Genomic DNA, 14,083 nt, shown 5'->3' on the forward strand with positions numbered 1-14,083 from the left:
CCACCCCTTGCACTGGGGTCTGTATCTGCACCCATACAGGCCCCTGCTCTTTTCTTCTTGAACTTATCAGACATACCCTGTCTGCTGCCTTAAACCCAGAACTTTCCACTTGCTGGCTGCACTACCACTGTTTGTTGCCTTTATTATTTACTTATTTATTTATCATTTATCTGTTTCTCCTTTGCTCTGCACTTTCCACTTCTTCACCCCTTCCATGCACTTTTCCCCTCTCCCTCTCCCATGCACTTGTGCGTTCTCATTGTCACTGGGCCTAGTCAGATCAGTGTTTTGTTCTCCCCTGTTCTCCTCCCTTGCCTTGTCGCGCTCTGACACACTTGTGTACGAGCGCAATAGAAATAAAATATTTCAGCAGCAACATGACCATGGGATCAAAAATGGATACTGATTCTCACTCCAGCACCATTAGAATCCCTACACATTTCTGTAACATGACATATTGCCAGATGGATTGGATTTGAGACACTGACATACTGCATGGCTTGGCCCATGGGTCACAAAGCAATGCATTTTATTATTGTATTTCATTTTTTGCATTTGATTAAGCGTACTAAACCCAAGGGCATCAAAGGTTACATATTGAACAATGAGTTACGCAAGAGTCAAAATGTAAAGAGGGAAACAAGGTTGATGAAAAGTTAATTTTCGGAGAAGAGTAATGTCTTGAGTTGTTCTGGAAGACCCAGTAGGAGGGTTCCGTTCTCAGTTTTTGCCCCAACCACTGGGAAGCTGGAAACACCTGCTTTCTTTTGTCTGAAGCAAGGTATGGTAAGTAGGTGACGGTAGGACGCACAAGTAGGTCTTGAGGATTGAGCTTTGGTGTATGATTTGCATATGGTCTTTTCCCTTTTGTAATGGGTTGGCAGGCGAAGAACGGTGGTCTGGAGGGTTGCCCAGAGCAATTCCAGGGGTTAAGATTAATTCTAAACCTTCCAGCAATCACCTCTTTTGTTTTGCTATATTCACCCTGAGTGGGACGGGTATGCCCAGATGTGGGTCCCATGCTTGCTGGGCCTAGAGACCCAAGCTACTCCTCCCTGATGAGGCCTAACAAGGCCAAAATATATTTGGGGATGCTTGTGCTCTCGTGCCGAAGGGATGTGACCAAGCAGTTCGGGCTGGACTGCCCCTTTTGGGGTGGGATGAATTCTGATTTGCATATGGTCTTTTCCCTTTTGTAATGGCTTCGCAGATGAAGAACGATGGTCTGGAGGATTGCCCAGAGCAATGCCAGAGGTAAAGTTTAATTCTAAACCTTCCAGCCATCAACTTATTTGTTTTGCTGTAGTCACCCCAAGTAGGACGGGTATGCCCAGACGTGGGTCCCGTACCTGCTGGACCTAGAGACGTAAGCTACGCCTCATTGATAAGGCCCAGCAAGGCTGAAATATGTTTGGGGATGCTTGCAGTCTAGTGCAGAAGGAATGTCACCAAGCATTTCAGGCTGGACTGCCCCTTTTCAATTGCGACAAATTCTGCTTTGCAAATGGTCTTTCCCTTTTGCAATGGCTTGGCAGGCAAAGAACGATGGTCTGGAGGGTTGTCCAGAGCAATGCCAGAGGTTAAGTTTAATTCTAAACTTTCAGGCCTTCACCTTTTTTGTTTTGGAAATTTTAGCAACAGGTATTTTGGAGCAGAGTTAGAGAGGCATTTATGCGTGATTGCTAAAGTTTTGAATTGAATGTGCTCTTTGATCGACAGCCAGTGTACTTTTTTCCAGTTATATGTCATTTTTTTTATTTTTGTAGGTCGCGTAACCAAAAGAAAAATTAAATTTTGGCCGATTTTAGGCTGCCTACAAAAATAGAAACTATGACATTTCTTCACCCCACCACACCCCCACAATACACCCCATTCCCCTCCTTCTCGTACCCCATTTGCCCTGAACCCCTGTCCTTCGGCACGCACCTCTATCTCCTCCCAAATCTTCCCTCCCACCATTACACACACAAAAACACACACAAACATGTACACCCAACACACACACACAAATACACATGCAGACAGGAATTTACCCGTTCTCCCTCATGGCCGCTTCCGGGGTCCTGACATGCCGGTCAGCCCGTGTGCGTTGCAGAGGCTGAGAGTTCAATTTAGAAAGACTGCTCTCTGCGGTCACAGAGCGGTCTTTCTAAATCATCTTCTTTTTATAAAAAGGTCTTTTGACCTAATACCATTTTTCCTTGCCTCAGAGATATGCTCTTGTTTCAGGATGTTAAGGGCAGCTCTGAAAGCGTTGTTTCGTATGATTTGCATTTTCTTAATGTTCGGTGTAGTGGTACCGGCAAAGGAGGAAATCAAGGAAATAGCGTTTGATGAGCAGCAGACATCAAGTGATGGCAGAGGATTTGATGGCCCACCAAATCAAAGGCTGCTGATAGATCCAACAAGAGGAGTAAGGCTGTGCTACCGGCATCTTTGATTTCATTCAGTTGATGCTTGAGATCAAGGAGGGCAGACTCGGTTCCATGACCAGGGCAAAACCCTGATTGGCGCAGGCTGTGCCTGGCAAGTTGTGCTTTTCCTGGTAATATTGGATTTGTAAGTATGCTGCATGGTCCAGAATTTTGATGCTGAAGGGGACCGTGGTGCTCAGGAGGTAGTAGGGATGGCAGGGTCAAGCGAAGGCTTCTTGAGGAGGGGGAGAACAGGGGACTCCTTGAGGCTGGCTGGTACAGTGCACGAGGAGAAGGAGGCATTACAAAGGGTGTCAGTGAAGGGAGCCAGTGAGGAGGAACAGTCCTTGTTAAGTGCTGCTGGGCAGACATCACCTTGGCAGCAGGAAGGTGTAGGACCTTTGATGATTTGGTGATTTGGAGACAGAGACAGATATAAACTCAAAGAGAGGGAGATCAGTTCGGATAGGTGAAGGAGGCAGGGATGGATTATTTTCTACAACACTATTTAAGGAGTCTCTTTTCACAATGATCTTTGTTTGCAGTGTTTGGATTTTTGAGTAAGAGGGCATGGAGGCGCACAAGGCGCTTCCAGAATACAGTTGATGGGTGGTGGCAAAGGAGATTCAAGCTTGCGCAGTATAGAGAGAAGCTTTGCAATTCTTAAATTGTATATGGAGCTTTCTTGGAGGATAATAGCCTTCTTATATTTGTTAGTAGCATTGGTAAAACAGGTTTTGTTTGCTTCAGTTGGATTATTTTTCCATTTGGTATTAGCACCATTTTTGAGTTGACGTAACATTTTCAAGTCAGGGGAAAATCAAATGTTACTTTGTGCTGCAGCTTTAGGATTGCTGAGTTTGAGGGGACCCACTGCATTTGCAGCCTGCAAGAGGGTGGGGTTGTAGAGGACCACCAGGTGGGCAGTGTCAGTATTTGAGACATCCATGTCGACAATCTCCAGCAATGGCAGGAATCTGAAAGGGGTGATGTTTCTAGAGCTTTTAGGGGCAGGGGTTGGGGGACAGGTGCCAGGTTTGGTCATAGGTATGGGGAAGAGGATAATGGTATGATCTGCTCATATGCATGGATAATTGGAAGTAATGTTTATATTACAGTTTAGATCGGCAAGCCAATCAAGGGTACGGCCTTTCATGTGAGTAGGGCTAAGGAGCGAAATCAAGCGCCTTGAGAGAGTTGTCTAAAGATAGGGCATTGGTATCAGTCTTGTCATTCAGATCCAGGTTAAAGTCACTGAGGTGTAAGGTCTTGGAGGAGGGATTAGTATTAGGAAGATGTAGGTTCCCAGCCACAGGGCCAGTGGGTCGATAAACCAGGTGGATGATTATTGTGAGATATTCTTAATTTAGTAGTTAGGAGTTCAGTTGAGGAGATGGGTGAGTTGTCTTATCAGTAGAGATTCTTTTGCAATGATGGTGACACCACTCCCTCTCGAGTCTAATCTATCATTGCAAAAGATAACATATTGCCCTTGTTCAGATTTCACACTGTCCTACACCACAGCCAGAGTCAAGGAAGAGTGAAGTGATGGTACAGGAGGAGGAGATGAGGAGAGATGGGAAGGTGTATCTGGAGGAGGAGATTTGGAGAGACCTGATAGTTCAGAGACTGGTGCAGGTGTAGAAACAACTCAGAAAGCCATAGTAGTTGGATGATTGGGAAGGTTAAGCTAGTGCTGAGTGGCAAGAGGAGTTTAGGTGACAGGAGGGGGTAGTGAAGGCAAATTAAGGAGTAGGAAGAGACACAGAGTTAAGGTGTGCAACATTGAGGATGGAAGAGACGTTGCAGGAAGAAACGAGTGAGGACAAAAAGGGAGGTTGAGAAGAAGGTTGAGGATGCCTTGGAAGAACAGGACACTTTGGATCTAGAGATCTGGAGAGTCAGACAAAATGCAACCACGGGTTGACTTAAAGGAGTGAGAGGATGAAGAACTGCCTGGCAGAACATACGAAGGTTAGCAGACAAACACCTCAAGGGACAAAACTAAGGGAAAGTGATGCATCACAGCAGATAGTTCAGCAACTCATATACCTTTAGGACTAACTCACCTCTTGGAGATATTGTGAACGCTAATGTGAAACTCCTGGGACTCCACCACAAATACTGTTCTCACCCGATGAATGCTACCCAGCCTGTGTCCATAGAAAAATGATTTTCAACCACATGGAGTAGCTTACAAAATACTCTGAGTGATGCTAGGGAGAGATGCAGAGATGCCTTGGTTTGGGACTAGTTTTCTGAAGCAAGAAAACGTTCTTTTATTATTTGACATGCAGATTCCTTATTTAAGTTGTCCATCCTTTGAGTAAAGTCCATGATATATTTTGTTGAGCTTTCCTCATGTATGGCATTGTCTGTAGATTTCATTCGGCATTTTGACCTGCCACCTGCCTCTTACTCTAGCCTCTCCGCATGGCTTATCTATCCACTGTTACAAACAGAGCCATGTGGTTTGTGTTGTTTTACACATGGCTGACTTGCACTTTGTCCCTGCAATTGTGCAACAGCGGCACACACTATCCACATTTGCTTTGGCTTCTTGTTCTCACTATGTGATACTCAACTATGTGATACTCGCCTGATCCTTTCTCCTGGCTGCAACCCAACTTTATGCTACACTGAACCCAATTTCTACCTCTCCATTGAGATGCCCTGCAGTTGTCTTCCTGCTTACTTTGACAACCAAACTGGCTTCTGACCCCCAGTATAGCATTCCTTTGACAGCACCCTCACCGCAACATTTGTTACGCGCACCACACCTTTGGGGTCACTCTCTACTTGGTGTGCTGCTGGCCGTCGGCTAGCCTTGGACTTCTCTACCCTGTCCACTGTAATTCTCCATTACCTGTATTGCTCTCCTTGCTGTGCCTCAACCCACACAACAATTGTCTTTCTGTTGCATTTTAGTGCCTGCTTGTAAATCGATTTTAGCTGCTTTTCATCTGTGCATGTTTTGTGCTGCATTTTCAATGCTTTGTGGTCAATTCGAATTTAGGTGGGCTTCCAACTGTGCATCCTCCATTTTGTTCTGAATTTTTAGTGCTTTGTGGTAAATACGAATTTAGGTGTGCTTCCAACTGTACATCCTCCATTGTGTGCTGCATTTTTAGAGCTGTGCAGTAAATTCGAATTTAGGTGTGCTTCCATCTGAGCATCCTCCATTTTGTGCTGCATTTTTAGTGCTTTGCAGTAAATTCGAATTTAGGTGTGCTTCCATCCGTGCATCCTCCATTTTTGTGCTGGATTTTTAGTGCCTTGTGGGTAATTCGAATTTAGGTGTGCTTTCATCCATGCATCCACTTGTCTTCCTCGGCTGCTTGAACGCTTGGTGACTCAGCTCATGCATTGTGCAGCCTCTCCATCTGTTGTCCGCTTACATGATATTCAGTAAAGTGTTTTTTTTTAAATAAACTGTCACCCAAAGCACTGCATTTATTAGTGCTTCAGGTGACAATATATTTAAGGAAAATGAACATCCCGGCGTGGATAGATCCCTGTGCCCTGATGGCCATGGCCAACAAGGCATGCCTAAAAAAGGATGTGCGCCGCGCACACCATGCCAAAACAGCCTTTGCCGAAACAGCCATGGTGAAATGTCCTGCTTCAACAAGCCATGGTCTCAAGGACAACGTGAAAGCTTTAGTTCTGCACTTCCACTCCAGGAGGCTGGCTGGCAACTTCAGGGGGAGTCCTTCATTTCCAGTGCACAGGGTCCTTGTTCAAGTGCAGCCAGAAGTGAGGTCTTGGAACAGCAGCAGTGCATCCCCACTATTACCTGCAGATGAATAGGGGATAGATCGTGCCTCTGCCTTGGATGCATTCTGTCATCCAATCTGTTGTAAAGGACTTCGTAGCAGCCGTGACTCCAACAGAGTTCCAGTGAATCCTTTGTCCTTGTTCTTGTAATAGTTCAAATATGAATCAAGGAATATGGTGGTAACCTCCCCATATAAGGGCAACACATCAACGGAGATTGGTCCAAAGCTAGCCTGCTGTAAGGGGTCCAATCCCTGTTGTTGTATTAAGTAACCCTTACCATCTGACATAATACCCACAGTGCATTGTCCAGCAAGACATGGGGCTGGGGTAGGACGTTGTACAGAGTATGTAGGGAAAGATAATGCATTGGTTTCATAGGGACAGTGAACTGGAATTTCAATGGAGGCAGTGAAATGAATGCAAAGATAGCAAATTGAAGTATTGCACGTGTAAACATTTTCCATGTTATAGTGAATTCGCCAGCTGTCATTTTGCACTGAATAAACTAACCCCTAATATAATTAACTAATACTTTCTCATTAAATAACATTTCCCCAGTAATTAAGGTACCCTTTGACATTGCAGTGTAAAATGGTTCAGCCAGCAAATTCTGTTTTTCGTTCAGTAGAAGAGAACATGTGTGCAAAATGCATGGGCTGTCTTTTCCATTCAGAAGGGTATTGTTTGCTGCAGGAAGCAAAGTTGATACAAGTAGGCTCAGAAGCTGTGTATTGGGAGAAAGAAATTCCATGATTCTAGAAGGCAGATGGGGTGACAGGAGACGTCAAGAAAGAGGCGGGTTAGTAAATATTGACAGGCCTATGGTATAAATCTAGCCACGATGGGGGTGGAGGGTGAGTCATCATTTTGCGGAGAGAAGAAATGAAGTGCAGCCGACATCTGTGCTGTGCATGGAGGGCATAGCTAAGCTGTACAGAGGGAAAGCAAGATACCAGGCGCAGTCGGAAGGGTTGAAGCAAGGTCTCTGGCTTTTCATTGTACTTCCAAAAGCTGCAACATTTCCAACATTCCGCTTGCAGATAAGATGATCCAGAGAGGGGCTTCTTCTGCACAGAAATCCTACACATTAGGAGTAAGTATGGTGAAACTTTGAGGAGCGTGCAGATGGGAGTATTTGCATTTCCCATCAGTTAGGCAGTCAGGTTAAATGGTTATTTTTAACAAAGTTGTTGTCTTTCTTTTGCATGTGTAATGGAGAATTTCTGAAATGTGATGAAGGGAAAAGTTTACATATTTTGTGCTGTGTGCATTATATCTTTTCTCTCACACAAGTACACTCTGTAACCACGTCGATTTTCAAGGTCTTGGTAAGAAAAAAATAATGTAATTGTGAACGGAGATGACATGTATCTATTGTAACTGGTTTTAACATGTACATTGCAAAACCTATTTTTACATTATAATACGTACATAAAAATTGCAAAAACGGAATTAGTGGGATTACATTCTTGTGTCTATGTGAATTATTTAAAAGAGGAGAAATAATAAGAAAGTATCATAGTGCACCCAAAAGCGGTAAAATATTTACCTCATATGGTAAAGTGGGAGGTAAAGGTTGGAGAACCAGCTAGCAAGCTAGAAAACCTATAATGCATGTGTGTGTGTGTGTGTGTGTCTCAGCTGTGCATGCTGGTAGCTGAGCAGACCCGTTCAAGGCGGTAGTCCGGTTTTGTAAATAAGTCACCGGAAAAACAGCTGGTGCTGTTCTGTCCCTATAAGTGCGAAGTCCACTAGTCTGCACTTACAATCAACCCCAAACAGAATACAAATAAAAGGGAGGTGGTGGTTTGTTTCATCATATAGGGCATTACCATAAATAAGCTCACCACTTTTGTTACCACGATACTAAAACACCACCCATATTATGTAATAGCCCTTAGACAAACCCCCTAACAGGTCCAAACAGAGTGAAAATGGTAGGAACCTTCTCCTGGCGGTACAACGTCCTTTCATCGACACCCATTTTTATGACGGGTGTTTTTCTGCAGAATTTGTGCCCAAAAACTTTTTTGGTGGGGTGGGAAAGGGCATATGAAGGGTTGGGGGGTCAGCAATAACAAAAAATAGGTAGATGATGAGAGGGTTGTGGGGATCCCCCCTCAAAAATAATTAAACAAATATTTTGAAAAGTGTTTTCAGCCAAAATACTGCAGAAAAACACCCGTCGCAAACACGTGTGTTGATGAAATGACAGAACCCTCCCAGTCTACCTTTTCTCGGTGGCTACTATAACGGCGCCCCTTTCCCATGTCTGCTGACTTCAAAGGGACTCCATCGGTAAGCACCCTGGTTTAAGTGTTTAGTCAGTGCTACCTTTGAAGCTCTGTCTCCCATAGGATCTCCTGGTGAGAATTATTGGTTCCTGTTGGGATGCAAGTGCAGCAGCCTAGTCAGGCAAAGAGATTCAGACTGCAAAAAATATATTAGCAGGTATCCTAGCGCTAGGAGTTGTCATTGAGAGCAGCAGAATGCACATATATCCATTTGTAGGTATCTTAGACACATATTAAAAACACCATATAGCCATACAGAAAGAGCGACTATGCATTCATGTTGTGGTTGCGGTGGTTAAGGATAGTGTGATGTATGTTGCATTTAGCTGTAGTGTATGGGGTTAGGTTTAAGGGATGTATGAGTAGGTAGCTGGCAGAGGTAAGCATACAAGATGAGTCAGAGAAGTGTAGCGGTAGAGGCAGGGTCCGGGGCTAAGGTATGAAGAGTTCTGCTATGTGGGATTTTATGGCACGTTACAAGATGTGTTTTGAAAGTTTGAGAAACAGATTAAATCTGGAGCTGTATCTCTGTCCAGTTAATGAAGGAACGTTATGATGTTAAAGCCTTAGGCAGTCATGCTGTGTTGATAACAGTTAATTGAGCCCATCTGCAGAGCTCAGAGGAGTTGGAATAGAAATGTTGGGCCCGGGAGGAAGTTTAGGAATGTGCCTTTTGAAGGTTGAATTCATGTGAAAAGGGCAAGGGGTTTTGTGACACCAAGAGGTCTGGTGAATATTTAGAGCATTACTACCCTCACCCGAAGACTGGTCATCCTATTTGAACTACGGTCATTCATGGGAAACTGGGCTCCCAGAGAGATAAGGGGGAGACATGCAAGGCCATTACAGTGATTTGGGATCGGAGGAGCAGAGGTGATGCCAATAAATGTATCTACAAGGTGAGGGAGCTGTTTGTGCATGCCACAGTGTCTGTTATAATGAGGAGGCCCATTGTATTATCAAAGCAGAGTTGGCGTCCCTATTCACACTTTGATCAGGATCCGACAGAGGGGTGGTGGCCAAGAATATTTTACTTGTTAGACCATATATATACAATATACCTCATAGTTAACCAACTCCTAAGTTTCACAGTGATGATGTAGTAGGTCACGTGTTTAGGGGAATGTGTTTTAGATAATTTGTGACCAATATGGCAATGGACTATAGGGGATAACTAGAATTGTATATAGGTGTTAGCCAATGGGAAGTACTGGATCATGCTTTGATATTTATTATGCATAGTTCTGTTAATTTGCATTTTTCCTCTATAAAAGGTGTAACTTCTTTGGGTGGGGCGAACTCTTGGTTAGTTCGGTTCTACGGACCATCTGATATTTTAGCATGTAATAACACTTTAATTTCCTTGCAAAAGGTGCATCAATTATTTGGCCTAGTTGGGATTGTTTTTACCATTTGGGTCCTGTGCCATTCACCCTACAGCCCTAGGAGAAGGGTGCTGCCCTTCCTGCAATACCCAGCTTCCTGGCTATTGTCGCATGTAGCATCTGTGGAGACAGATCTGATACTGATTTACATGAGTCCTGGAGACATTTCTGTGCCATGTTCACATGGCTGACACTTGCATGGCCTCACATTGCTGTGGCCGAGGTGCAAACTGTTAAAAAAGTGTCCTCTGACTGCAGGAACATTGTGTTCCAGCAGCTAACAGGAATCCACATGTGACCTGTGGACCTGTCCGGTGCCACTGCAGGACTGGTGCAGCAGATGTAAGGAGAGTTTTACCGCAAAGGCACATGAAGGCACTATGCTTTTTGCATGGAGCTTTATAAAGTGGGGTTGGATTAGCAGACCACCCCTCCTTAAACGGAATTAAGAGCATCATTTTATTTACTAAAAATCAAAGAAAGCTTGGGCTAACCCACCCTCACCAGGTGGAATTTCGACTGTTAGTGGTAAGGGAAACACATCGCCAGTGCTACACTACCCCCATTCCAAAACATCAAAATACCACACGAATGGAAAAACGACTGTTTTTAACATCAATTCTAATTACTACTAGTTTGCCGCCAACTTAAAACCGGTGGTAAAATTACCGCCGAGGGTTAAGAAGTACTACCAGCAAGCCCCATGAGAGAAAAACGTGTTTTAAAACGGTAGCAATCACCGTCAAACATAAGATAGCTGTGAGCAGGTCCTAATAATTGCCTTACAAGTTGCCAGCTGCAGCAATGTAATTTCCATGGTTTCACATAAAGTACACACTTTGTTACATGGCCCATATCTCAGCGTAAGAAATTAATTTTAGCCTTTGCTGGTGGCATTTTATGGCCGAAATGCCACTGGATTTAGATTTTTATCACCAGTAGAATTGTTGCAAAAAGCGCTCAAAATATGTTTTCTGATAGTGCTACTTTGACCACTTGTTGTAATTAGCCATGCTGATACTCACCACTGGCAGCAATCCAGCTGTTTATTGGAGCACCACATCTGGACCATCTTTACTGCAGCAGAGAGTTGAAGCAGTGCTTTGTCGCTGCCTGAGGTTCTTGTGGCACCGGGCCGGCTGAGTGGCAGCATGCCAGGATCTGCCTTTTGCTTACGAAACGTACCACTACTGACATACCGCTAGCTATTCCATAATTATAACACAGCTATCAAAATATTATTTTTCATCCGACATTCCCCAAGTCCTAAGCATATATTATGCCAGATATTATGGCAGCCCATAGCAACATCACCATTTTATTTTCAGAAGAAGATACACATCAGGTTCGAACATGAAATTAGTATTTCAATAGGAAAATCCCATTGGAAAAGGTTTTGTAAACTAGGACCTATGTCTGCAAATCATGTTTGACCAACAGTGTGAGTAGCGGTATCCAGTGATAATGTTGCCGTGAAAATGGCCGCCAGGCGGCGACATTTCCTTTAAAATGCACCCTCCAAACAATCAAACACTTTCCACAAATATTCTAGGATTTGACGTAATAATGTATAATTATACACCTCCCATTTTATTTAGGGAAATAATTTTAGGGGAAGGAAAAAAAGTCATCTACCTGGTGATTTTTTCACGGTGAGATTATCACAGAGAACCGTGAGTAGATATATACGCTTATGCATCCCACTGTTTCAAAATTGTGTTGTTCTGCATAAATCATTTCTGAATTAATTCTATAATTCATTTACAACAGTAATGATGCTACACTTTAAAATACCTTAATGATTCCATTGGGTTGGGAGGGCTCCAACCAATGGAGATTCAGGGCCCGGCCATTCTCCTTCTTCTCTACGGTGAAGTTGCTAAGCCCACTTGGCGATGCTTCCAATGTGTGCACGGTGGTCCATGGACTTGACACCCTGCCAACGCTGTTTACAGCCACAACCTGAATTTTGTATGTTGTGAAAGGCTTTAGGCCGAAGACGTGGGCTTGGTGGGTTTTACCCTGAAACAGAAACAAATACAGTGAGAAGTTGAGCATTTTCCGAAAGTTATCCTGTCTGTTATCTGTTATCTGTAAGATTTCCCCACATGTGACTGAACTGTATTGGCAGCGTATCTGCTATTGTCCTCATTACACCAATAACGTTGTGTGACATTTTGGATTTTATTCTGAAACTGAGCCTCACAATGCATTACCAATTCATATTTTACGCCCCTACGGAATGTTAAATCAATTAAAGGTGTTCATATATTTGTTTGTATCATTCATCTGCTTACGTCACTTAGCCTTATAGACACCTAGGACCCGATTCATGGAATATTTGCCCAGTTCAAATTGAATTTCAACTACTGAAAAGAGACTTTGCACTGCCGACACAAACCCTGATTCTTGGAACCATGCAAAGTGTATTTTTGCCGGGCAAAGTCCAGGGAAAGTCAGCGCATAGTCATTTTTGCAGTACAAAATGACTTTGGCCGGACTTTGCACCGCAAAAATACACTTTGCACAGCTCCAAGAATCAGGGTTTGTGTCGGCAGTGAAAAGTCACTTTTCAGCAGTGCAAATTCGCTTTGAACAGGGACATATTCCATGAATCAGGCCCTAGACTCGTCATTGTTAAAAATGGTGGTAACCTACTGTAAGACGCCCTCTCATGACTATCTTGAGAACTGGCTCATAGTAGCATGGCATGAACCTGACCAACATGTAAATGATGGTACATTTAATAACTTGAATAAGTCATGGAAACTATTAGCACGTGCACGCCATTATTTGCCTCATCTCAGCCAATCAGAATGGCTAGCATGTAGTCATGACTGCAGTCATTGATACAAAGAGGGGTATGCCCTGACGTCTTTAGTGTTGAGGTCTACTTGTTAACTTTAATAGGCCTACAATTATTCTATCATGTCACAAACTGGCAGAGACATTCTGAATGTAGTAATACTCATTAGATTTGAGAAATACAGACAAAAATAGATGTGAAGGGTACAGCGTTTTTATTTATTTTGCTGTTAATGCATTTCTAAGTCATGCATTTGTTTGTTTTTTTTTGGTAAAAAGGGATCAGTACATTAAGGGTAGTTCCTATTCACAAAACCTTGATGTAGCTGAGTTAACAATTAAATTGCATTCATACAAAGCTTAAAACAATATAGTGCTTTGGAAATCAATGTGTAACCACCACCTATAGTGCCAAGTGATGGTACAGGTACATAATACACACTCCAACTAATTAGACAGCAATAGATGGTATCACAGTTGGTTGTATGTAGCCAGGCTAAAGGGTGACCTAACAGGTGGTCGACGTCAAGATCGAAATCAAAAGATTGGAAGGACCCGGTAGAGAATGGAGTGCTGGTCCTTGGACGTTTCGGCAAGATGCCTTCATCTTGGGCCTGGAGAAGGTCTCCCTAAAAGAAAGTAGGGGGAGGGCTCTATTAGTGCGTGAGGTGAAAATTTAAAAATTGAAGAATATGACATAAAAATCCATAATTGTGGTACACCACAGTTAGTATTAGGATAGTTGCAAGGGAAGCACGGGACTAACCTGGGGGGTGGCTTTTAATTGCTGTATCGTTCTTGTGGAGCAGGGTTTCAATTGGTCCTTGCTGGTAGGAAGCAGGGCCAGGCTGCTGTAGGCTAAGAAGGTAAAATACAGATACAAACACTAGTAATCCAGCCTTAAGCACCTAATGCTGGCCTATAAAATGCGTACATGAACTGGGTAGGGAAGCAGATAAAAGAAGAAAGTATATGCTCACCTTCCTCAATATGCTCTCAATGAGAAGTCAATGGAGGTGGATGCCGACTGTGAGGTTGGCATCTCTGGAGGTAAAAGGGGGCAAGTGGTAATGTGGGAGCTTAGTTCCCAAGCTGATTGCCCAAAAGACACTTTCCTGGTAAATAGAAAAGAAATGGCACAAGCTTAATTAGAACTGGGGCAGGGGGTGACAGAAATGGCCTAGTGGAGAGGACTGGGAAAAGAGTTACCTTAATTTTGGAGTCTGAGTTGAATAGTAAATATTTCTACGGAGCCGCGAATGCGGAGTGCTGCAGGGGCTTGGTGTTTAAAAGAATGAAGTCCTAGTCGAGCTGTGTGTGGACGGGAAAGGTGCGCATGCACAAGGAGAGTAGTGTTATAAAAGGAGCACCTGTGCGCATGCGCGATCGGGAGCAGTGGTGTAAC

The 14,083-nt window shown here is 43.6% G+C and overlaps 1 protein-coding gene across 1 annotated transcript in view; it reads right to left on the bottom strand.

Moving 5' to 3' along the window:
• USH2A (usherin) overlaps window positions 1-14,083 on the bottom strand; it is a 4,817,015-nt gene that overhangs the window by 354,877 nt on the left and 4,448,055 nt on the right. Inside the window, exon 62 of the mRNA XM_069608572.1 lies at window positions 11,668-11,895. Coding sequence (XP_069464673.1) covers window positions 11,668-11,895 — 228 coding nt within the window. The remainder of the gene's footprint in view (window positions 1-11,667; window positions 11,896-14,083) is intronic.

Source organism: Ambystoma mexicanum, chromosome 4q, assembly GCF_040938575.1.
Source record: "Ambystoma mexicanum isolate Mex_15411 chromosome 4q, UKY_AmexF1_1, whole genome shotgun sequence".
NCBI classification, from domain to species: Eukaryota; Metazoa; Chordata; class Amphibia; order Caudata; family Ambystomatidae; genus Ambystoma; species Ambystoma mexicanum.